Below are 25,443 nucleotides of genomic sequence, written 5' to 3'. Positions count from 1 at the left end.
CGCTTATCATTGGTTATTCGGTGATTACCGTTAGGGCCACGCCTATTGGTTCAATCTGAAAGAGACGCGTCCTCTGATTGGTCCGCTCTCTTCTTCGCGACCTCCGGCCGGTGACTTCCTGTGTTGCAGGTTGTAAACACTGACTCCAGTTCAGCCAAGTGAAGAAAACCTTCTTGAACTGTGTGACACATTTCACCGGAGGACACGAGAGAACCCGCAGCGGGATGCGGACTCTCAGCTGAAGCTTCACGGTGAGTGACGGAGGGTCTTTGTCGCTAACTGAGCTAATGGAAGCTAAGCTAACTGGAGCTGCAGGGTTTTAACTGGAGCTGCAGGTGATCAGTGACGTGAGGAGTCAACACGTTCTTCTCTCACTCGTGTCAGACACAGATACAGAGAGTGTCCATGTGGAAACTGTTTCAAACTACACACACGTGTAAATACAGGAGTGTTTCAGGATACTGGACAGAAGTCTGTGCCAATGGAGATAGTGACAATACAATATTTGAAGTATAAGGTCATTTAAAGACACAAGTGACTGAGGCAGAGTTTTGAAGCCAAATATAAATACAGATTTAAAGATAATTAACTGAAGTTGTGCGTTAGACTAACACAGCCTGTGAAATGATGGTTCAGCAGATGTAAGTGTATTTAGAAGACAGAAGTGAAAACAGTGCAAGAGTAAAGCTTAAAATGCAAGAGACTAGAGGTGTCAAAAATATAAAAGTTTTCACAAAGAAATAAGTCGTTAGTTTCAGATATTTGAATACATCTTTATAAATCAAATATGATGAATATGGGGAAATTCAGATACTGAAAATGAAATAGATCATTTATTCAAGTCAACTTTCGATAGGAATGTGTGACAACCTCATTATTACTTGTATATTAACACAAATTCACCTTCCACTTGATTTGTTTATCTCTACATATGTTATCTCAAGGTGCTTTTACATAGTACGGGTCAAGGTCTTACAATATTATAGAGAAACCCGAACAGTTCCCACAAAGAGCCAACGCTTAGCGACCGTGGAGAGAAAGCAACTCCCTGTTAACAGGAAGAAACCAGGAGAAGAAGCGCAGCTCGTGTGAGCGGCCATCTGCCTCAACCGGTTGGGATTAAGTATCTCTGTCCCCAAGTCAATCAATCTTGAAAAACTTTATTTGTAACGCCCCTGTACACAAACCGCAATCTGCCTCTATAATGTGCAGCATTATCTGCCCTTAACCCTCAATTAAAAACTACCCAAAACAGCTAATAGATAATTATTCATACCGTTGAATAATTAACGTGAGACAGTAGGCGTGGCTGCTTCATTACAGCAGTGGATTGCTTGTTAACAATTAGAAGCTAATAAGCTGACACACGAGTAGAAACATGAATATAGTATATGTTGTACTATTTCTATGTTGTGGTAACAGGTTTGTGTTTCATCCCATTCCTTCTCTGCAGCCGGTTTCTCCGCCCGTCATACAAACTCTTCAGTTATGGCAGGGATTTTCATGAAAGCATCAAAGCTGAGGACAGCTCTGAGACACCTGAGCTCCCGTGGCTCCCTCTCATCTGCAGCCATAACCAGAGTCTCACCTGCCGACCTCTGCGGGCCGTCTCTCCTCTGCGGCTCTGGGCAGTTTGTAGCCTCCGCTCGGAAGCTACACACCGAGGCAGAGGGACAAAGGCCGTCTCCGGCCGCAGCCCCAGAGAGACGGCCTTTCTCCAGAGTGACTCCAGAAGATTTGTCCTTCTTCAGAAAGGTCCTACCAGGCGGGACCATCACTGACCCAGACCTGCTGGAGTCAAGTAATGAAGACTGGCTCAAAACAGTGAGAGGTGATGATGATGAGGAGTTGAAATCAGCATCAGGATTAATTTTATCATACAAATGAAGTTACATAGAACGTATTTCTCATGCAGGTTCCAGTGAAGTGTTGTTGAGACCTCAGACAACAGAAGAAGTTTCTCAAATACTCAGGTAAATAACAAACAATGAGAAAAAGGCTTTGTACAAAAACAAGTTTTTGAAAGTGTCTTATTTCCCCTCCTGCAGTTATTGTAACAGTCGTAACCTGGCAGTCAACACTCAGGGAGGCAACACGGGGCTGGTTGCAGGCAGCGTGCCAGTCTACGATGAGGTCATCCTCTCCACTGCGCTTATGAAAAACATCCTCAAATTTGATAGCATCTCTGGTAAGTTCACAAATTCTGAAGTTTAAACCAAAATGAGCTGTATGTATCTTTGAAAAACTGATTAGAATCATTATCAGAATGAACAACTTCACACACAATTTAAAGGTTCAGTGTGTAGAATTTAGTGACATCTAGTGGTTGCATGTTGCAGCTGAATACCCCTCACCTTACCCTCCCCTTCCAAACATTAAAGAGAACCTGTGGTAGCCTTCAGTTGTCTTAAGTTTGTCCAGTGTGGGCTACTGTAAAAAAACATGGCGGCGGAGAAGACCCGCTCCCGATGTAAACATAAAGTATTTCAATATAAATGACCCATTCTAGGGTGAAGAAAACAACAATTCGTACTATTTATGAGACATTTCCAACATATAAACTAATTTGACTGAGATTACTCCCCCACTTCAGATTAGCTGAGATTGTTCTCTGGAAGAATCATCATGAGTCCCCCCACACACACACTGCTGCAGCTTGTTGTATTAAAGGTTTTTTTCATTTCTAACATTTCATGTTTCCAATTTGCACCAAATTCACCACTGCACTTCCCAGGACCCCCCCAGCAACACACCTGCAGAGTTTGAAGTAGATCAGCGGTTATCAAGGCGTATTACATACATCAGTACACATACGTACATATACACACACTGACAGTAAGATTTCTCCTTAACGGTGTTTCAGGTATTCTAACCTGCCAGGCAGGTTGTGTCCTGGAGAACTTGTCTCTCTACCTGGAGGAAAGAGACTACATCATGCCACTGGATCTGGGCTCAAAAGGCAGCTGCCAAATTGGAGGCAACGTGGCAACAAACGCAGGCGGACTGCGGCTGCTGCGATACGGCTCCTTACACGGGACTGTGCTGGGTGTGGAAGTGGTGAGTGGAGTAAACCACTTCAACATCTTCACCACCAAGTCTTGTGAGGAGAAGTGTGAGCGCACATGAATCTGATAGTAAAGAATAAAATAATTGATTGAATGTTTGTGGATGTGTGTGACACATACAGGTGTTGGCAGACGGGCGGGTGCTGGACTGTCTGACCACACTGCGGAAAGATAACACCGGATATGACCTCAAACAGCTGTTCATCGGGTCAGAGGGGACACTGGGGGTCATTACAGCCGTGTCCATTCTTTGTCCTCGGAAACCCAAATCTGTCAACGTGGTTTTCCTGGGTAGGTGGTTTCTTCTTCGTCACTCAGATCTGGAGACAAAAACTGTGAATTTAACAATGCGATGAATTTCTTCTTGTACATCCCAAAGCTAAATCCAGTCCCCTGTGTGTGTGTGTGTTTGTGTGTTTGTTTGTGTAGGATGTGAGACCTTCGAGAAGCTACTGCAGACGTTTCAGCTCTGCAGAGGCATGCTGGGAGAAATCCTGTCTGCTTTTGAGTTCCTGGACAGTGAATGTATGAGGCTGCTGAACACGCACCTCAAATTACCTAATCCCATTTCAGGTAGGCACGCACAACAAAAGGTTTTCACGAAGTCGGCGTACTATATCTTTATGAGACCTTTCTGCCTTTATCAGCAAATGTTTATAACTGCTGATAAATGATAGCATACTTACACGCTTCATGTGGCATTTTCATGTATGTTTAACTATATTTATTACCCATTATAACCCATCAGTTATGGATATGGGAAGATGTGACTTAAAGTATACTTACAATCTCATTTTAGTGTGTTACAAAACGTTTATCAGTGTTTGTATGTGTCACTTATAAATACTAACACACATGTCAACCTCCTCCTCTCCTCTCCCCCCCCGCAGCCTGCCCATTCTACATCGTCATAGAAACATCTGGATCTGACGCGACACACGATGGAGAAAAACTCCACAACTTTCTCGAAGAGGCGATGAGCTCTTCAATTATCTCTGATGGAACTGTGGCGACTGAGGATTCCAAAATAAAGGTAACTGATGAACACATTGTTGGTTTTCTAGTCTCTGTACTTGATTTTATTGACGATAATAAAAACTAGAATGGCACCGAGTAGAAAGCATAACTCTGCCAAGGCCAACAGTCCCTTTTTAAATTCAATCAAACTGCACCAAATTGCACTCTCATAAATATCCTATCTTATAATGTCCATGTCTCAACCTTCCACCAAGTCTTGTGGATTTTTTTTCCCCATATAGTTTTTGGGAAGGGCCCAGATATTAATAATGATCTTTTTTTCCACTTGTAACTGTTCAGGCTCTGTGGTCGATGCGGGAACGCGTCACAGAGGCGCTGACTCACGAGGGCTACACGTACAAGTATGACATCTCTCTTCCAGTGGAGCAGATCTACCAGCTGGTGACAGACATGAGGAAGCACGTGGGCAGCCGAGCTAAGAGTGTGGTGGGATACGGACACGTGGGTAAGAGCAGAAGATTATTTTTTGAAATACTGGTCTGAAAGAAAGAGATGATTTCTTGGCGTCTTTGGTTACAAAACCTACAACAATATATCTGCATTTTGAAATTATGTTTACTTCAATCTCCCCCTGCAGGTGATGGTAACCTCCACCTAAACATCACATCTCCTGCCAAAGACCCGTCTCTCCTCGCTGCCATCGAGCCGTTCGTCTACGAGTGGACGGCCAGGTACCAGGGCAGCATCAGCGCTGAGCACGGACTGGGCCTGAAGAAGAGGAACTACATCTACTACAGTAAACCCAGCCAGGCTGTGGCTCTCATGGGCGACATCAAAACGCTGCTCGACCCCAAAGGCATCCTCAACCCGTACAAGACTTTACCAGACGACCTCATTCGACCTCATACGACCTCATAACCCTCCTGCTGCTTTGGAGTAAATAGTAATGTATAAAAATATCACGCAGGACTGATCTGCACGTGGTTTTAAGGCAGCTCATGCCGTCTACCTGAACTGCAGGTTTTGCACGAGACAGCGTTCACCAGGTAAAACGCAAACTCTCACTGATCTGTACTTTTATTTTCATGTGCACAAATCATAACTTTGAGAACGACGTCAACATCAACAAGCTGCTTACTTAGTCTCTGGACTGAACATACTCCAAATTAAGTTACCTCTAAACATTAACAACCTGATAATTATGTATGGGAATAAATTAAAGGTGAAGCTTTATGTTCAAGCATTTGAATTAAGAAAGAAAGATGAAGAATATCCTGTGTCTGTCCAATCTGTCCCCTGCCACTGTTTTAAGAACCTGTCCTTGAAAATGACCCGTAGAAATACGTTTTCTAAAAATCAAAAAACAGCAAACAGTCGAGCAAGAATGCAGTAAATGTTTTATTACATATAAAAAAGACAAAGCAACATTTGTTTTTTCAAAACAAACCCAGTATTTTTTGAACAAGTTTGTTTGTAACCGCACACGTCAGTAACTGTCTTTTTTAAATAAAGCGATTTCCAAATGAAAATGGAGTGTTTTTTTTCCCATCATTCAGGTAACTTGTAGTGTTGCATGATGGGAGACGAGGAGTGAATTGAGGCCCAGCTCGCTACAGAAAGTCTTCACCCCCATAGTCTTAAAAAAAATAAAAATACACCAGCTCAGCACAAACAGGTCTTCCTTGATTCCTCTCTGCTGACACAGAAGACCTTTAGTTGTAATTACAGTTTATGAAGAGTCAGGCAGAGAGGAACACATTCTTATTATAAGATACAGAATAATTCCTATTGGCAGGTGCTTACTGTTTGTTCCAGGAAGCACCTGAATAAACATGTAACATTTGTGGTGTTTCGTCGCTTCGGCTCGATTCCTTTTCCTCTATTTCTCACCAAACTGTTTCCTACTAGCTTCATTAATGAAAACATGGGTACAGAACGTTCATTAGTGTCGATGCCTATACATAAATTCAGTCCATTTCACGCACCATCAGTCTTACATATCCTCAGTAGTGTGGTATCAGTGGAGCTCCAGTACATAAATATCAAACTACATTTATAAAGTTTCAAAAACAATTGCTTCTATTGGCTCTTTTCCTTTAGTTAGTGTGTTTTTGGAGTGTGTACTTGGTGTGTGTTTGTTGGCATGTTGTGATAAAGCTAAATGAGTGAAAACATTTCCGATTGTCTCTGAGCAGAATGCTGCGACCACACGCCAGAACCAGTGGCTTAGAAACTGAATTGTAGGCGACTCAGCATGTAGTGTTTTGTGTGTGTGTGTGTGTGTGTGTGTGTGTGTGTGTGTGTGTGTGTGTGTGTGTGTGTGTGTGTGTGTGTGTGTGTGTGTGTGTGTGTGTGTGTGTGTGTGTGTGTGTGTGTGTGTGTGTGTGTGTGTGTGTGTGTGTGTGTGTGTGTGTGTGTGTGTGTGTGTGAAGAGGGAACCCAGGGCAGTCCTAAATGGACATTAAAGCTTCACTACAATAGGCCATCTGTGTTATTCACACTCAGTAACAGTCCTCAGTTCAAGTCAGTGCGAACACGTTGGCAACAGGTTTGTGTCCCGTGGCGAAGGCTGTTTTTCTTTTCAGACAGGACAAGTCCCAACATCTGTATTGGCTTCGAGTCAGAGAGAGGGATGTTGAGGGGGAGAAGGCAACCTCAGAGAAAGGAAGAGAATGTGAGAAGAGAGGGATGAAGCTAGATGACACTTGAACTCCGCTGTTCTTCCACCTTATCTCGTTGAAGAAACGCATGGCTCGTCTCACCCCCCCCCTCTGACACCAGGCAGCTGCCTCTGAAGCTCCTCCCTCTCACGACTCCTTACCCTTCTCCAGAGAGCTGTGGATCTTGTCCAGGGTCTTCTTGATGCGCAGCGCCGTGAGCCTGGCCGAGGGGTTCTGGTACCAACACTCCTTCATGAGTTTGACCAGGGCAGAGAGAGTCTGACGGAGGAAGACACAAAGAAACAGACAGTGAAGAAGAAGAAGGGATTCATGCAGTAATACACCCGTACTCCATGATAATGTGACTGCAGGTTTTCTGGGTATTAGCGTACAAATATATCACGAGCATTGGTACAAATCACTTATCTATTTATCATTTATCTCCACAAGACTAACGGGTGATGGCGCCACAGCAGCAGCAGCTTGTGTGTGGTGTGGAAGAGAAGGAGTGTGGTGACTAACTTGTCCTGACTTGTTTTATTGAAACTTTAATGCATCATGACCCAGCAGATTATGTGATTTAATGTCTTTTATATTGTATTTATTGTACATCTTTTGTGTTCAGCTGAGGTTTGGGTGAATACTGCCGCCATTACTGGAAATTGCACCATGTTGACAATAAATACATCCTTGATCCTAGAAGTTGCATCCACAACATCCATGTACTTGAATGAAAAAGGCTGTACTGTGAACTTTTAACTGGTCTCCAAAGCAACATAAGAGCATGAGAAGGAATTCATGAATTAATCTGCATATTATTAAGCGTCTCAAAGTATAATGTCCTGGAGCCGAGGGTGATAAAATCAAATGTCTTGTTTTTTTCCAAACCACAAAACATTTACTTAACTGTGAGACCAGGAGAAGCAGTAAATTATCACACTTGAGAATCTGAATGGAATCTAACGTTTGACATCTTCGTTCTAAAAATTTATTATTATCATCAAGATATCAGCCTGATCATCGCTGATATTTAGAACAACTAATTGCTGTGATAATCAAATCAGTTGAATCTTTTAAAGCAGTGGTTTCAAACTATTGTGGCTTGTGCCCTCTTAAAAAAGGAAATTATGTCTTGTGAGTAACGACTAACAGGATAAATACGCCTATGAGCCCAAACTTAACTTTGGTTACGCAGCAGGAACTCAAATTCAAGTGATCGCTTATATCTGACGATATTTTTTAACCACAAGTTGTGTCTTTCCGTTTTTGACATCAGAGGAACAGCGAAGATCATTTCTTTAAAGTGGGTAAATAAAAGTGAAGATAAAACACTCACAGGATCAGAGAACCAGCGATTGGGAATGAAAGGCCTCTGCTGCTCCACACACACCACCTTCCTCATGTCCTCAAAGCTGGGATCGTTTGGAACCTGATCATAAAACGGAGGCTTGTACTCCTCAACGATACCTGGAAATACAACATTGGTATTAAAGCAAACACACTCTAACCCCAGAGGCCTGAAGTTGATTCCAAAACACCAGCGTATGAAACGGACTCACCGTTGCTGTATGTGCGTCGTGCTATTTCCCACAGCACCAGTCCAAAGGCCCAGATGTCCACTCTCTTGTAAGCATCAAAGCAGTCGGTCTGAATGGTCTCGTCCAGCACTTCAGGTGCCATGTAGCGCTTGGTGCCAACCTTTGGATTGTTGCCCACATCCAGCACGTTGTCTGCCTGGAAGTGGGTCACAGCCAGTCCTGGAACGCGCATCAACATGATATTGTAACTTCCAACAGATCTGTCGTGTGGCACATACCCACACAAATACACCCCTGGTAAAAGAGGTTTGGCAGACTCTTCAATACTTTGTTCTACATCGATATCGTAGACTGTTTATAAAGATAGACGACATGACCGGTCCCACCCTAAAAAAATATAATGAACGAGACATATAGATCAAAGTGTCAAAATACAAAAGATGGTTTAGTTATTTTATGTAGCTCTTATCACACTTATGTGTATTCAAGTGTCAACTATTAAGGTAACTTTTCCAAACATGTGTATCGGTAAGACCTTTTCGTCCGAGTCATCCTCTGATCACTACTACACAGACCTGAGCCCGAAATTACATCATCTGTGCAAGATGGCAGTGTTCGCATCCAGAATATTTTTGGCTAGTGGGAGGAAGTGGAGACACGTCGTCCATCTTCATACATAATGCATCTTACTGAACATAAACTAACATATTTTGAATGGTGTTAGTGTTTTGAGCAGGCATCTCTTGTCCCATAAATGGCGAAAAGAGAAAATATTAGACTCTATGAATAAAGGTTACAGAAGATAAAGGAGTAGAAATAGAACTGACCCAGGTCTGCGATGCAGCAGCGCAGCTCCTTTGTGACCAGGATGTTTTTGCTCTTCAGGTCCCGGTGCGCGATGGCCGGTTTCCCCTCTGTGCCGAAGATCTCGGTGTGCAGGTGCACGAGGCCGCACGCTATTGACGCCGCCATTGCCAGGCCCTCCGACGTTTCCACGGCAACCCGCTGCAAGTAGTCATAAAGCGAGCCGTTCTCATGGTAATGGGTGATGAGCCACAGCTGTGTGCTGGAGTTTCGAGAAGTCATGTCAGATGCCATGAAGCCTGAAAGGAAAGACGGAGGAGCCAGAAAAGACAGGAATGAAATATAACTGAATCAGACACTGTATATAATTATCATTAGATTGTATTATAATATGTTGCACATGTTACTAATTGCATTCTCTCTCTATGTATCAGTGCTTTCAAACATTGGAAGGTGGCAAGAACACAAGAACATTAAATTAAACATAGATCACAGCAACATTTAGCTTCCAAAGAAAGTAATTCAAGCAGAACATTTGTCTAATGGAGCAGAGATAATCAAATCACTGAAGCTGTTTTCCTCTGAAGCTCAACTACTGTATATCCTTGGTAATGATGAAAAGAAAAAAAACTGTTACAGACATTAAACCAGGGGAGAAATAAACTCAACCTTCCAGTCAGTAAGAACTCCCATCACATTTGTGTGCAGCAGACTCACCCAGTATGTTTTCGTGTCGTAGCAGCACTGTGTTGTAGATCTCGGTCTCTCTGAACCAGGACTTCTCGTCTCTTGAGGAGAAGATTTTAACAGCCACGTTCTCGCCCTGCCACTGACCCCGCCACACTTCTCCATATCTGCCCTTACCTGGAACAAAAGAGGGAAGACAAATGAAAGATGGGAAGCACAGGAAGTCAGGGCAGAGATATACAGATGTCCGTCCTTTTTGTATTTAACATTCTGTGAATTCTCTACATTTTCCATTTGATGTTATTTCAATGTTTTGGTTTTTCATGGTATTTTATGGCTACATTCATGTTCTGGTTGTTAAAGCTCTCTCTGGTGTCTGATTTCTCCGACACAGTTTCCACATCAACAACCCATCACAGCACAAAACCACATTTTTCCAATTCCAAACTGGCACAAACTGTAGCGTATCGTACTGAAGCACAAGACAGGATCCTGTGGCATCTGACCCACATACTTTTATTTAATTTCTCAAAACTTACATCGCCACTGTAAGACAAGTGTTGTGAGTAACAAGCGACTTGTGTTGATTTAATTCAGAGAAAAATGATGGGACTTTCTTTCACACTGTTTATCACATTTGTATCTTAATACAATTTACCATCTAAAAATACATGTGTTTGATAATCATCCAAGAAGAGTTGAATTGAGGAGACTATGAAAAGGATCTGAATGATTGATTATCTTCACAGAGATCAGTGTCTTCAGTCCTTGGAAAAAACTGATGAGCAGCAAAACCAAAGGGCATGAAGGACGACAGCCTGCGAAAGACACTGACACTGAGCTCACTGCTGTGAAGCTAATGTTCAGATGAGGTTTTCTTTTTCCTGATTATTCGGAAACCATCAAAGACATTTCTGAGCTATTGTCCACTTTCTAATTTATGTTTTTTATGATTTCTGATTAGTTGTAAATATTCCTCTGACTAAATCAGCTGATGAATAAACCAATCAAAAAGAGTTGAATCCAGTCCTGCTTCACTTACCTACACACTCCATCAGACTGATCTGCCTGGCCACAGTTCTCTGGACAAGGAAGGGAAGACCCGAACCCGAACCTGACGTACACGAGTGATCCAACAGGTCCTGCAGACAGACAGACATCAGTTTAGTTTTATATGTCATAATCTTCTGAAGGAGCATAGTATTAAACCCATCACATGTAAGTGCAAAGCCATTCTGCATATTCTGCATCAACTATCATGAAAAAGGGTGCGACTGTAATAACAAACCAAATCCCATTCGTGGAAGTTTCCAATTCTACAATGACTGGAAAAAACATGCAAATGTTGTATAATAAGACTTGTAAAAATGATTTTAAACATAAAAAGCTATAAATACCTTCTCAGTATTATTATTTCAAAGAATTCAAATCATGTAGTTTCTCAATCAACAATTTGTAGACACCCTAACAAACCTTAATTGAAAGCAAAAGGATGACAAACTAATTTCTCAGAGCAAAGAATACCCATTAAATACAAATGTACACATTTTTTAAGTAAGGAATGAACACAACATCAGATAATTCATCATTAGTTCAACAACAGGAACATTTGCATGTGAGATGGAATCCCTCTCTGCTTTGTTGTGAATCTATCTTCATGCTGTCGTCTTTCTTACCGCTAAAGTGCTGTCTCCCACATTGGAGGAGATGAGGCCGTCGATGGCTCCCTGCTCGGTGTCAAATTCCTGCAGCCTGTGCAGACGGCCGTGGTGGAGCCTCCTGCAGGCCAGTACCGATACCACAGAGAGCAGAGCCAGAACCACCACTGGGCCGAGTACAAACAGAGCCAAGGTCTCAACACGATATCGAACTGGCTCACCCTCTGGCTCATCTTCTCAAGGGTACAGATAAATTAGGCAGAGAGGGAAAAAAGGAAAGAAATACATAGTTACATGACTTGTCTTTTTTCAGAAAATCTTATGGACACAATAAACGATAATTTCCTTGCTGTAATCATTACCCCGACAAGGACGTTATGCTTTCCCCCCTGTCCATTTGTTTGATTGTTGGTATATTTGTTTGTCAGCAGGATTATGCAAAAACTGCGTCACAGATTGCAGTAAGACTTGGTGGGAGGATGGGACACAGGCCAAGAAAGAACAAATACAATTTTCAGGGGGATTCACTAATTTTTATCAAATTCATTAAAGTTGGGAGATATTTTTTTTATTTCCTATTGGAATAGTTCAGGGATCTTAATGGGGGGGGAAAGCATATTTAGAGAACGATATCTAGGAGTGTGTGTAATTTGGTGCAGCTTGATTGAATTTAGGGCGCTGTTGGTGCTGTTGGGCCTTGGTGGAGGTTTGCGCTCTACTGATTCTAGTTAAACATGTATTAAGCTGCCATTCACGTACCTGATGGAAGCAGAGCCATGAGAGTGCTCCTGGTGTTGTTGCCGTTGCACATGGTCTCAGAGCAGCAGGTAATGGCCTGGTGGAAGGACGGCGCTGTGAAGCAATGCAACAGGATTTTTTCCGGCCCATTCAGGCAGCCGTGCTCAAACTCCACCCTGCTGCCGCCCACTATGACAGAGGAGAAGCACCGGGTTCCCTGGCAGCGGGTGACCTGAGGGCATGTTGGGCTATCACACAAACATACCAACTGTCCATCTGTGGAGAAGAAGACGATCCGAGTTCATCATACATTCACAGGACATAGAAGCACATTAACACTGAATAGATTCAAGGCAGTAAGCCAATGGAGAGATTTCTGTCTCACCAACTTTCTCACTCACATCAAGCTGGCCATCTGGCAAAATGCAACTGCACTTCCACTAAAAGACACTTGATTGGCAGTTATTATACCAATGAATTAAGTCTGTAGTGGTCATAAAATATAACAAACACTATAACATTTAAATGCAATTTAAAAAGGAAATGGAGTGCTGTCTGTAAGTTGTTCTAGATCTACACTGTCTACTTCATTTTTATTGCCCATTTTTTCAAATACTAATGACACACTGTTACTGGAAATGATGTGTCATCATGTATATATATTTGGAATTAACACTTTTCAAATGACTCAATCTGGGAGGGACAACTCACTGCTCAGTGACCTATACTGACATCACAAACCTAATATCAACTTCAAAACACTGGCATTGAATTAGTCCCTGCTGCCACTGAGAAAATCAATGCCTATATCTTTTATGTCAAGTCTCACAAACAATTGCTCATAGTTGGTGTGAGTACACAAAAACAACAGACAGCTGAAAAAATGCCTCATAATCTGCAAACAATAAGAAATGTGTTTAGAAATCGAGAAGATATTTGAACACGGTACCTGAGCCCTCAGCTGATGTGTGCAGGGCCTTCAGCAACAGCAGCAGCAGGACATGGACACTGCAACGACCCATGTTTCAGTGCACTGACGGAGGGAAGGAGGGAAGGAAGAAGAAAAGAAGAAGAAGAAGAAGAGGAGACAGTGAGAGTTCACATGAGTTCACTCTTGTAAAGAGGATAATTACATTTAGCTCCTCTATGTTTTCTGATTATCCCTGACAAGACTGAAGACAAAAAGGAAGCTACAACTGCTAATGGTTGAGTCCAATGAAGCCAAATGGTGCTTTGATTGCCTGTGTCAAAGGTTTAGTATAGAAGATGCTGCAAAAGACTATAAGGAAAAATACAGTGCCGGTTTAAAAAGTTGGGTCCTCACTTTGACATAATATAAGTAGATAAATGGAGAGATGAGATAGATGAGATATATGCTATATTGACCCTGAGGGAAATGTAGGCACCCAGGAGCTCACAAAACAGTCAAACACAAGAGTATAAGAATAATAAAAGGTCAAAATGAGTCAAGAATAAGTTCACTGCAGTGAGATGAAAGTCACCAGAACTACTACACAGCTGTCACTATACAGAAGTGTGTGCTACTGGAGATATTGACAATATAATATTTGAAGTATAGGGTGATTGAGAGACACAAGTAACAGAAGGAGAGTATTGAAGCAAAAGATAAATACTGATTTAAAGATTAATAGGTGAAGCGATACAAAGATGTGCATTAGACCAACATAGCCTGTAACATGATGGTACAGCAGATGTCAGCTTAATAAAAACAAAGTGAAAAACAGTGCAAGAGTAAAACTTAAAGACTAGAGATATAGAAAATAGAAAATCAAATAGCGATAACATATTTGAGCTGTTATCATTAGTTAGTTTCATAAAAACAAGCTAATCACTAGTAGCAGCTTTAAAAGTTTCATGTGTTTTGCTTCAGTGAGGCTAACAGTGAATGTAGCACTGCTAAATAACAACACAAATTCCGTTAGCACGATTACACCATACATGACAGTGTGTGAGCCTCTGGTTTTGACCTAAACTCTATTAAAACACACCTTAGTCCGCGGCTCCTCCTCGGTGGACCTGCCACACCGCAGGTCGGTGTGTCTGCGGCTAACAGGCCACCAACAGGCGCTTTTATTGACCGTCCACCGGCGCCTCGGCGGCGCCAGGCAGACAGACCGCCGCCCATTAGACCTGCAAGCTAAGCTAAGCTAGCTGTGCAGCAACAAAGCGCAGCCCGGGCAGTCTTGGCGACTTCTGGGCAACAAGTCAGCGACAGAAACGAGAGCCACGTACCTGTCGCACGCGGGGAGCCGCTTCTAACTCATCCCGCGGGGTGCGTGTGTCCGTGGGCTGCGTGTAAATGACGGTATTAGCTTGATTAGCGGCGTCAAAGGAGCCGACAGCGGGACCAGTGCCCTGCCCACCCTCAGCCGCCCGTGACGTCACCACAACACTACCGCCGAGCTGCATTGTGGGGCGGAGCAGCCGTCCAGCGGGCTGTCACAACAATTACCACAACACCGGTGTAGTAATGCTCATGGTCTGTATTCGTAAGTATTGTTACTCAATTGCTACACTCTTGATTAAATCTTTTAAATCTTTTCTATGTGACTGTTTTTATTAATTTATTTTAACTGTGTTGTTTTGTTGTTGCTCGTGTTTCAAGGTTCAGTGTGTAGAATCTAGGGACATCTAGTGGTGAAGTTGCATGTTGCAGCTGAATACCCCTCAGCTACACACTGGACCTTTAATTGTTTGTGGCTGATTGTGAATGTGTCTTGTTCTCAATGTGATTGCCTGATTAAATAAAGATCAAATACAAATAAATACTTTGCCTGAGTATATTTCAATTTGTACTTTCTTGGAATATTTTTATTTATTTACACTGCTGCTCATAAACAGTTCATTTATTTCATTTATACACCTACTACTACTCATTAATCTATACACTACATTTCAGTGGGTAATATCGTGCTTTTCACTCCACTTAGTTTATTTAACAAATTTAATCACCAGTTACTTTTTAAGTGAAACTTTTACATTTAAAACATATGTTCAGTTTAGGAAATACAATGCAGTTTTGTAGATTAGGATGTAATAAGGTAAAATTAGCTTAATGTTGACAGATACAACATTAAAATGCTGTTTAAACCAAAGGTTTTTGCATCAAAAATTGTATTTTAACACTTTGAAAGAAAAAATTCTGCATGCTTTTATTTTTTATCACATATGCAAACTTAGCTGTAAATAATTCAATACATTTACATGAATAACAAAAACGTTTGAACTGTACTGCCTTTTATTTTGTGTTTCGTAAAGTACTTCTTATATAGTAGATAATAGTAAAACATATTTAAGAAAAAAAACTGCAATAAGGTGCCAGTAAAATTAAAAAAGTGCTCATGATAATTGTTATCATTATGGTGCATTAATAAGCAAGCAGCATTTTAATTTTAAATTGAACTTTATAAACTGTACAGCAGCTTAATCTTTTAGTAAATCATATACTCAGACTGGGAAATCATGGAGTGTCTTTTCATTTTTACTCTGACAATTATACTGTTCTCTCTGCGTAGGTGAGTATTCACTATGTAATCGAATTTCACGTTTACAGCTCCACAGAGAATTTAAATCAAGACAGACAGTAATTATTAAAGCATTCATGGACAACTTCAGGTGAAAAGTATCAATCAATTGTCTCTTGATGTTAGTCAATAGTCCAATAACATCCAGTAATGATTGATTGTGTGATACAACTTATAATATTGGTCAGTGTTTGTCAGTCTTCTTGCTTTCAGTCTTTTCACACAGCCCAATTCCACTTAATGTGGGACTTGCTTTTCTGCTACTATGTTATAAAACGTGGCTTAAATTTCAAGTTATTTACTTTATCAAGTAAAGCAAAATCTGTGATGTGACTCGACTTGTTACAGTTTGAATGAAATTAGATAAATGTTGGATTTTCTGTGAATCAGTGTTTGTCTCATGATCCACTGTTTATGTGATCTGAGTGACGGTCGACATGTGACGCTGTGACACTTTTTCTACTAGTGACTGAGTGAAATTAAATGTAGCCTCCACTAACATCATCACCAATAGTGAATCAACACATTGTCAATGTTTGACGGATCATGTCCCTTCTGGTTTAATGTGATTATATGTTGTCAGATTTGTGATGTTTGCATTGACAGAGCAGCTGTGGATGAATGAGAAGTGAATTTGAATCTGTTTTGTTCAGAAAACAAGTGCAGCCCATTTAACGTTTCCTGTTTACATGTTTTGTATTAATTGCTTGTTTTGTATATTTTTTTAATGAGCATATTGTTTGCTGCACTCACTCTTTGAGCTCTGATCATGTTTTTACCCACTTTCTCCTGTTGTGATTTCTCATGTTAATTGTTGTAATGCTGTTTTAATGGCTAATTTAAAATCTAGCCAAGGGACAACAGTTGAAAAGCAGCTTTTTGGCTGACACCACATGGCACATTTCTATTGACATTGGTCGTTTCAAATAGTAGGAAAATAGCAGAAGTGCTTTTCACACAGCAAAATACATATTTATTCTGTGCATTTATTGTGCCCGAACAATTTTGATTAATGCTCAGATTTTTCCTCGGTTAACTGATAATTAATTTTGTCTATAACATTTTAGAAAATAGTGAGAAATATCTGTTAGTCCATAAGCCAAAATGATAAATTTTCACAGCGGATGTTTTGTGTGATCAGTTGTCACCCCCTGACCAAGTGCTAATGTTGGTTAAAGCTTCATCTATTCGACAGATTGCAACACAAGCTGCATCGAGCTCTGGGAAGCTCCCTGCCTGCAGTTTCCCAGGAGAAAACCCTATATGCACTCACCATTACTCTTGGGAGAGTATGTATTTTGAGTGCTTTATTTAAAAAGTCCCTCAGAGCTTCCATCTCCCTTCACCCCTGCATGCAGAGAATCAAATACACTCCCCCACCTCCCTCTGCCGCTCTGCAAACCAATACAACCCTTCAGCAATGACCCGGAGCAACCATGCAGATCTGATATTGCATATAACACTGCAACTAAAAGATGGATATGAAGATTAATCCATTTCACTTCTCACCTGTTGAGATTTATTTCATCCTTGGTTCACTAAGTGTGTGTTTGTGTGTGTGTGTGTGTGTGATAGAGAGAGTGTGTGTTATTTCGTGTGTGGGCCTTTGAGAGAGAAAATGGAGAATTGTATCAAGTAGCCGAAATGTTTTCCCTCCACTGGGTCCTGTGGCCTGGAACAATAACCGGCGCTGTTTGTTCTTGCTTACCTGGGGCTTCGGTCTCCGGTGAGTCGGAGCGAGCCCCCGCCAGTATCTGTTCTGCACCAACACAGCTCCAGCACAGAGACACATTGTCCGCGGCCTTTTTAATTAAAGACCCCAGGTTGACACTCAGTGCCAGGTGACCTGAACTGCTCCGAGCCTACATGCGCCCACCGCTGTCGTCTCCACTGGGGATAAGTCTCACCGATAATTGGAGGGGGGGAAACACTATACTGCTATCATGAGATGGAGGAAGGATTATCTACCGAGGGCTTTGACTTAAGAGGTGGGGACGGAGGAATAATGTGATGTTTTCTTCTTTCTCCATCCCCCCATTCCCCCCATCACGCCCTCTTCCTGTCCCTCTCTGTCTCAGGACCAGGTTATAAGAGAGGAAGTGGGCAGGTGTGTGACTTTTTTCAATGAAATTTGCCGGCTCTTCACCTGGTTTGTGTTAGAGAGATCGTCCGAAGCAGATTTCCTACCAGAGCCAATATGGAGGGTCTACAGAGACGTCTGCCTGTAGCTTTCCTCCTTATTCTGCCTCTACTGTGTGTCAGCGCTGTCTCCAATCCAAAAACTACAGGTAGATTATGTCTGTGATGATCTATGCATGTTCAAAAGAAATGTTTTCAATGTTTCAAAAGGCAGGAGTCGAGGTGCAACTATTCAAAGTTTGCAGGTGTATGCTCTTGCTTTTACCTTTCACTTCATTTGCAACTCTTTTCTATTGTTTTCTCCAGTTTCCTGGTGTGTATTGTCTGATGCTGAGGAGCAGAAGTGTCTGGATTTGGCCGGGAACGCCACAGCTCGGAATATTAGAGGAACGTTGCAATGCGTCCGTGGCCTGAACACCAGAGATTGTATCGACAGAATCAAGGTACCTAAAGAACCAGTGATGGGAAAGGGGATTGTCCAGTCTGCTTTTCAAAATGTGATCATCATACTTACTTACATACTCAGTTCCAAAGAATATGGCATTTTATTGTGGGGTATAAGTTCATCATTCACACTTCTTAAAGACTATTTTACTTTTGACCCTTTCCTTGTGGCCACATCTTCATTAGCTGGTGGCATTTTGTTCTAACCCCCAAACCCCTTGCCCTAATTTATCTGTGGTTTATTCTTATAGCAGATCCTGTTAGATAAATGTCATTTGAAATCGTTTCAGCTCTGTGGAAGAGGTCCCAAAGAAACATGAGTCATTGCTTTATATCTCACGTCACAGTTTGGAACAACCAAACATCCGTTATTCCATTTGAAACCGACATGATGAATGTGTTTTCCTCAGAATGGGACAGCGGACGCAGCCTCCATGTTTGCAGATGACATTTATGCTGCTGGCCTCTGTCACGGACTGGATCTGGCTGCAGGAGAGTCCCACAACGGAGTTAGTAAGTAAACAGGGAATCAGTCCAAATAAGGACTAAACTCAAGTGATGCCCAAACATGTCAAAATGAACATGCGGATCCCATGTATCTACTGTGTGCATTGTATTTTATTTTAAGTCTTACTCCTGATATGAGAAATGATTCCCACTGGTTTTCTCCTCATCTGTTTTTTCCCTCCAGACGGTATTAGTTACTACGTGGTGGCGATGGCTCGTCGCTCCTCATCAGACCTGTCCCTGCTGGAGATGCACGAACGCAGCTCCTGTCACCCCGGCATGCGAACCACAGTGGGATGGACCGTCCCTATTGGCTACCTGGTCAACACCTCCCAGATCAGCGTAGGGGAGCAGTGCAACTTCCCCAGAGGTGAGACGGAGTTGGACACAGGGGAAGAGAGATTCAGTGAAAATGTTGTGTGTGTGTGTGTGTGTGTGTGTGTGTGTGTGTGTGTGTGTGTGTGTGTGTGTGTGTGTGTGTGTGTGTGTGTGTGTGTGTGTGTGTGTGTGTGTGTGTGTGTGTGTGTAAACCTTTGTGTGGATGGTATATGAGAGGTTCAGATGGAGGAGGGGGAGAAGCAGTGATGTGGAATAAAGAGGTGAAGGGATGGAGGAGAGTGAAAGTAAGAGGAGAAGAGTCTCTCTCTCTCTCTCTCTCTCTCTCTTTCTCTCTCACTCTCTCTCTCTCTCTCTCTCTCTGTGTGTGTGTGTGTGTGTGTGTGTGTGTGTGTGTGTAATAATTAAAATGGACAAATATTGTCTTTGTATCCATGTAAATACTACAACAGTACAAATGGAGGAAAATGAAATAACTGACAAAACCATATAAACAATTACATTAACAAATTGATTGATTTAGTTTTTTTATGTTAACCTTTGGTTTTATCTATAATTATTCTTGTGTTTACATATGATGTATTGTAAGGTTTCCTTGGGTGATTAGATTATTATAAATATTATTATGGCTGCATCAGACGATTATCTTCCTTTTGTTCAATATTGATTATTTGTTTAGATAACCTTTAGAAAAAAGTCCATTATGATTTGCTAAAAGAATCTTCCCATTGACGCTATCGTCTCCCATGAGACGATTTGGCCTCAGTCAACTTTAGGTCTGTTTTTGTTTGTATCTGCCTCAGTCTTATCACAAATTTGATTAATTACACATTGCTTGAAAGCTCAAATTCTCCTGAGTCGTAATTGTTCTTCCAACACATTTTTAAATCGGCATAACACTGCATCTGATTCACAGCATTATGGTACATTCTTTTCCAGCTTATGGACAAAATCTGGGTCTCTGGTAAACTGGTTCGAGTAATTTAAGGAGGTGCAAGAGAAGTTGGTCGTTTGACCCACTGGAAGACATTCTCTCCTTAAGTCCTTTACTTCCCTCCACTCGTCCTCTCACTCAATCTCCTTTTTTTTCACCAGTGGTCGGAAACTTCTTTGGTTACAGCTGCGTGCCGGGTGCCAAAGACCCCCATCATGACCCCAGAGGCAACAACCCGAGGAACCTGTGCGAGGCCTGCATAGGAGACGAGTACGACAGACACATCTGCGCCAGCAGCCACAGAGAGAGACACTACGGAGAGTCGGGGGCATTGAGGTACAACACTGACAATAATAACCTGGAAATGATACACTAATGGCACCCAGGGGAGGTGTAGCTGCTACGACCTCTGCCTGAGTGTCTGCTTCACTTTATTCTCTTCAGCATGTTCTGTCTCCATGAAGGAAACATAATGAGTAATTAGAGCTGTCTGAAATAAACTAATTGATGATGGTGATCAATAAGTCTGGCGTGCCCCATGGTGTCTGTAGAAGGTATATAATATTACATGGTGGAAATAGACTCCATTCATTAAAGACGATCATCATAAGAGGAAATAAACAACTGGAATGGTCACCCTATGTGCTGTATCTACATTTAATGTCCATTTCAATCATTGCCTTCATGTTATAATTAAAGACAATGGTATGAATTTGTTCACTTATATATTACTGTGCAGGAGTTCTCAGTAAAATGGCCTTTAGCAAATCAGTGAGTGTGTCTGCGATGGGAATAAAATGGCCACGGGAGCCGATTTAACAATTTCCTAAAGTGCCTCAACAGTCAGCAGAGAATTTACTTCTGTAAACAGAGTCGTGCTGTTTAAATAAGTCATTCCCGAGTGCAGTTCCCCTTTAAGTCATGTTTTGATCCATTTAAAGATTAACAGTGTCTGATTATTTGTGTGTTTTTATTTCAGATGCGTGGCTGAAAATCTGGGGGATGTGGCCTTTGTCAAGCACACAACAGTCTTTGACAATTTGGACGGTCGGTGTTTGAATTATGATGCATTTCAGAGACTACACCAGTAATTACACAGTACAGGGATATCATTTTAGAATTTAATTATTAATGATGAGGGTTACTTAAGGCCAGCAGAGTGCTAGTCCCTGACAAGACACAGGATGTCAGTGTTCCACAATATTTCTCATATGAGTATCACAGCAGCCAATAAAGAAAAAAAAAGAGGGGATAAAACATAATTGAGAAAGGCAGGCAGGGACAGGAAGGGACAGACCGACGGACATTTTTGTCCAGAAATGAAAAGCCCTAATTCCCTGTTTGGCTGCATCTGCTCTTCCGCTTTGGGCAACATCCAAAATGAATGGTGATCATTATCACGGTCACGCTAGACAGACTCCGCTGGTGCAGCCGAGAAGGAGCAGTTTGACGCCGGCTCAGCAAACAGCGCCGCTGTTTAACGAAGCACGCTTTCTCATATGGTTCAGAAATGTCTGGAGTCAGACCAATTAACTGAGGTCAAGAAAACACAGACGGTCTGTGCTGGTGTCTGAGGGGAAGGAAGTAGCCTCGAGGTGGATTATATTTAGGGGTTTGTTTGCTACTTTAAGGGAATTCCGGTATTTTTCAACCTGGGGCCTATATGTTTATAAATGTGGGTGCGTAGATGAATGGTTCTTACAAAACCCTTCGGAATCCATCCAGTAGATCCAATGTAATCTTAAGGGGCAACTGTGACTGTCCACAAAATGTCCACTAAAATAAAAGGCTCCATTTGTTATTTTGTATCTTTGCTACAAGTCTGGCAACGTTACACATGTCTCGCTCAATGACAAGTCTTCAGGTTGAAAAATACCAGAATCCCCATTTAAGTTGTAGGTGGTAAACTAAATCTCCATAATTCAAAATGTGAAATTTGTTATATAAACCAAACAAATTGATTCATTTGTCATCAAAAGCAAAGAAGAAAACTACAGCAGTTAAATAATAATCTGCTTCACTTCTGTATAAAAATGTATAAAAACCACATAATATAATTAACATACAGAGAATAAATACAGGGAATAAACGTCCATATATTTAGTTTGAATCAAATTCAAAGACTTTGTGTCCTTGACTCTGAGTTTCGGCTCAAATGACGACACAAGAAAACTGATACCACTCTCGTGACAGTAACCAGTTTTTGATTTGGTGCAGTGACTTTCTGGAGCCTGGAGCAAATATTCCAGGATTTCTCTGCGGCTGGTGCTGCTGATAAATCCCCATAAAACGCACAAGTTGTCATTTTTCCACTTCATTTCTTGTGCAGTTAAAATTAAACAAGATATAGTGCTTTAAAGCTGCTGCTAGATGGATTTTGTTACCTTTGGATGGAGCCAGACTAGCTGTTTACACTTGGCAGTCATTTCCCATAATGTTCAACTCCTTTAATTAAATTAAATTCTGACAGACCTTCCCTCCTCTGCTGCCCAGGTAAGAACCAGGAGTCCTGGGCTCTGGACCTGGAGCTGGAGGACCTGAAGCTGCTGTGCCCAGATGGGACCGAGGCAGGCCTGGATGAGCATGAACACTGCCACCTGGCAGCCGTCCCCACTAACGCTGTGGTGGTGCGGGTGGAGGACAAGTGCCGTGTCTGGAAGTTCCTGGAACGCTTACAGGTGGGTGTGCGTTGAAATTGCATGTGTGTTTCTGTGTGTGTGTGTGTGATATCATCCCCAGTTATGTGTGTTCATGTCTATCTTTTACTCTATCTCTTTGGAGTCTGTGGTATTGATCTGCACGTCTCAGAACGCAGGTATCTGCTAAACTGTCATCCCTCTTTCTGAGTGTGTGGGAGACGCCAGGATGACTGATACATCCTGAGCTGATCCCCTGGCTACACACACAGACATCCTCGCATTTCCAAAGGAACCCACACACGTGTACACACTGCACGCCAACGCACATCACTGCGTGCCCTCGTGCATTAAGTGCTGTCACACACTTTCTCTCGCCTGCAGAACGCATTTGGCCACGCCAAGGAGGGCTTCCGCCTGTTCAGCTCAGCGGGCTATGGCGAATCTGATCTGCTCTTCAGTGATGCCACCCACCACCTGCAGAGGGTTCTGGGTAGCTACTCCTCCTGGCTGGGCCCCACTTACACCACCATGCTGCAAGCCTTCGAGTGTGAGGGTAAGAGCTGTTTGCCTGTGTGGTGTAAAAGTGTGGTTATGTGTTTTTATGTGGATCTGGTGACAGACAGACGGTAGCTAAGTGGCTGGAGGATTTCTCCTTGTGTGTGTGTGTGTGTGAGTGTGTGTGCATGTGTGTGTGTCCACTGCAGCTGTTCTCATTATTGTACCTTCCCTCCAACAGGCTTCTGCTGATGGAACAGGAGGAAGACATCCAGTGCCTCATCCCTCCGTCTCCATCCTCCCGTTCTGCCTTCCCTCCCCGCCATCTGCGTCTCTCCGTCTCGCCATCTCTCCTCTTCTTTGCTCGGCTTTATCGTGTTTTTGTTTTCTCCCTGCGTTCTACCATCCGTTCTCCACTTCTGCATCCTCGTTCTCCTCCGACCTGCTACGTCTTCTTATATGCAGGCCGGCAGGGTAGGACATCTCTTAGAGGGGCTAATCGGCTAAGAAACAAACGTGATTAAAAGGACGCTGGGAAGAAAGGGCAGGAAAAAGAAAAGAACAGGATAAAGTTAGAAAACAATAGATAAGAAAATAACAGGTTAATGTGTTGTTGTAGTTGTTATAATAGGCCTATTGACAGGCTGTTTCTCTGTGTAGAACGTTTTTAACAAGAGGTGGGATTACACCAAGAGGAAGAAAAGTGCCCCACAATCACACACACACAGACACAGACACACACACACAGACACACACACACACACACACACACACACACACACACACACACACACACACACACACACACACACACACACACACACACACACACATACACACACAAACACAAACATCAAGTTAATGGTTCCTACCCCAAACGTTTGTTGGGAGATTGTGTTCTTCTCAGCTTGATGCATCGGTATAGCAGCCTCCCCCCCCCCTCCTCCCACAGGGTCCATCTCTGACACTGAACAACAGGGTGCTATTAACTACGAGCTTAGAACACTCAGTAACTCTGTGTGTGTGTGTGTGTGTGTGTGTGTGTGTGTGTGTGTGTATTGATACGATTGCTGCTTTCCCATGGGCTTGTATAGCTTTCGACTTTGGATCACTGCTTTCTCACCGGTCTGGTAAGGTGGACCGGACCGTGCCGTGCCGTGCCAGCTCACAGTGTCCTGTTACACTATACAGCGAGGAGAGAGGGGGATTAGGGCTCTAGTTGCCTCCAGTGACCCCGGAGTGAGACTATTTTAACAAAAAGAAGCCTTAATCATCCCAAAACATGATCTCCCCAAAACCCTTGGACTCTCCTGCTTCTGTTTTTTATCTACAAAGCAACACATACAGGAATATACGTCATACACCCTATGTGGTTTATACTCTGCATAGCAAGATGCTGATATGATAGGTGGCGATAGTTACTAACGGGAGGAAGTTTGAGGTCTGAGCTGTGCGTCTTATCAAATAGTTGTCACGAAGAAGAGTATCACTGAGATCATGTGTGATGGAGGAATGGTGATTGTCAAGAAAATGTACAAAATCATGTATCTTCCGGTTGCTATCATCAATAAAGGATCACCAACCTGTTTAAAAAGATGTACTTGAAGAATCCTGTACTGTAAAACTGCATAACTATACTTCACATTCTGTACCACGAAGAAAATAAACCAGTTGGTCGGTTTTTAAAGTGTTAAACTGTGGCTTTGGCTTGATCACATCAACATCAAACCAGTTAGACAACAGAATTGATTTCAAAAACAGTATTTTTTAAAACTAAATCTGCTGTCTTCTTTTTTCTTTTATTAAAATGTTGTCACATTTAATCTCCCGACCACACCTGTTACCTCTCAGTCCCTCTTCATGACAGAAGCTGTATCAGTGAAGGGTATTGTATTACTTCCCCTCTGGTTTCTACCATTGGTGCTGTTTGTTTCCACATCTGTCTTGATGTAAATACTCCTCGCTGCCTGAAACGTGTAGAGCTGCAATCCCTCTTCTTTCCAACCAATTAAACGAATGATGAAGAAAAAGAATCCTCTCTTCCTTTAGTTGACTTCTAGTTATCCTGGAACAGCTATGTGATATCTGTGTGGAAATGAATTGAGCTCGATATCACCTCTCCACACTCGCGTCCCTCACTCTCACAGTAAGATAGAGGCTGTTAAGTCTCTTTCTGTCGCTCACAAGCGGAAGGAAGGAACAAGAGAGGGAATTAGGAAGAAGAGAAGAGGAGAAAAGAGGTTTCCCAAACACAAAAACCCACATGCAGAGACTCA

At 42.3% G+C, this 25,443-nt stretch overlaps 3 protein-coding genes across 4 annotated transcripts; 2 read left to right on the top strand and 1 right to left on the bottom strand.

Annotated features, from left to right (window-relative positions):
- Positions 1-88: 88 nt before the first annotated feature.
- d2hgdh (D-2-hydroxyglutarate dehydrogenase) lies at positions 89-6,082 on the top strand. The gene is made up of 10 exons (XM_035168037.2): positions 89-251; positions 1,454-1,831; positions 1,916-1,973; positions 2,049-2,188; positions 2,864-3,057; positions 3,188-3,356; positions 3,495-3,638; positions 3,956-4,098; positions 4,383-4,548; positions 4,681-6,082. The coding sequence occupies exons 2-10, from the start codon at positions 1,489-1,491 to the stop codon at positions 4,959-4,961; spliced, it is 1,638 nt and encodes a 545-aa protein (XP_035023928.2). The 5' UTR covers positions 89-251; positions 1,454-1,488; the 3' UTR covers positions 4,962-6,082.
- A 721-nt stretch (positions 6,083-6,803) lies between these two features.
- Positions 6,804-14,538, bottom strand: acvr1l (activin A receptor, type 1 like). Of its 2 annotated transcripts, none has more exons than XM_035168038.2 (10): positions 14,382-14,538; positions 13,078-13,161; positions 12,150-12,404; positions 11,409-11,623; positions 10,775-10,874; positions 9,763-9,909; positions 9,069-9,344; positions 8,263-8,460; positions 8,040-8,170; positions 6,804-6,982 (listed from the first exon to the last, which is right to left on the bottom strand). In XM_035168038.2, exons 2-10 carry the CDS (start codon positions 13,148-13,150, stop codon positions 6,851-6,853), a joined length of 1,527 nt encoding a protein of 508 aa, XP_035023929.1. In that variant the 5' UTR covers positions 13,151-13,161; positions 14,382-14,538; the 3' UTR covers positions 6,804-6,850. The 2 variants fall into 2 exon arrangements, with proteins under 2 accessions (XP_035023929.1, XP_035023930.1); XM_035168039.2 differs by lacking the exon at positions 14,382-14,538 and adding an exon at positions 14,138-14,366.
- A 2,355-nt stretch (positions 14,539-16,893) lies between these two features.
- LOC118116365 (otolith matrix protein) lies at positions 16,894-25,063 on the top strand. Its single transcript, XM_035168040.2, has 10 exons — positions 16,894-16,962; positions 17,752-17,961; positions 18,119-18,255; positions 18,667-18,769; positions 18,948-19,133; positions 20,195-20,369; positions 21,013-21,080; positions 22,527-22,711; positions 23,054-23,225; positions 23,409-25,063. Exons 2-10 carry the CDS (start codon positions 17,871-17,873, stop codon positions 23,417-23,419), a joined length of 1,128 nt encoding a protein of 375 aa, XP_035023931.1. The 5' UTR covers positions 16,894-16,962; positions 17,752-17,870; the 3' UTR covers positions 23,420-25,063.
- Positions 25,064-25,443: the final 380 nt, after the last annotated feature.

This window comes from Hippoglossus stenolepis, chromosome 10 (assembly GCF_022539355.2).
Source record: "Hippoglossus stenolepis isolate QCI-W04-F060 chromosome 10, HSTE1.2, whole genome shotgun sequence".
Lineage (NCBI taxonomy): Eukaryota > Metazoa > Chordata > Actinopteri > Pleuronectiformes > Pleuronectidae > Hippoglossus > Hippoglossus stenolepis.
This window is presented reverse-complemented; position numbering and strand designations above follow the sequence as displayed.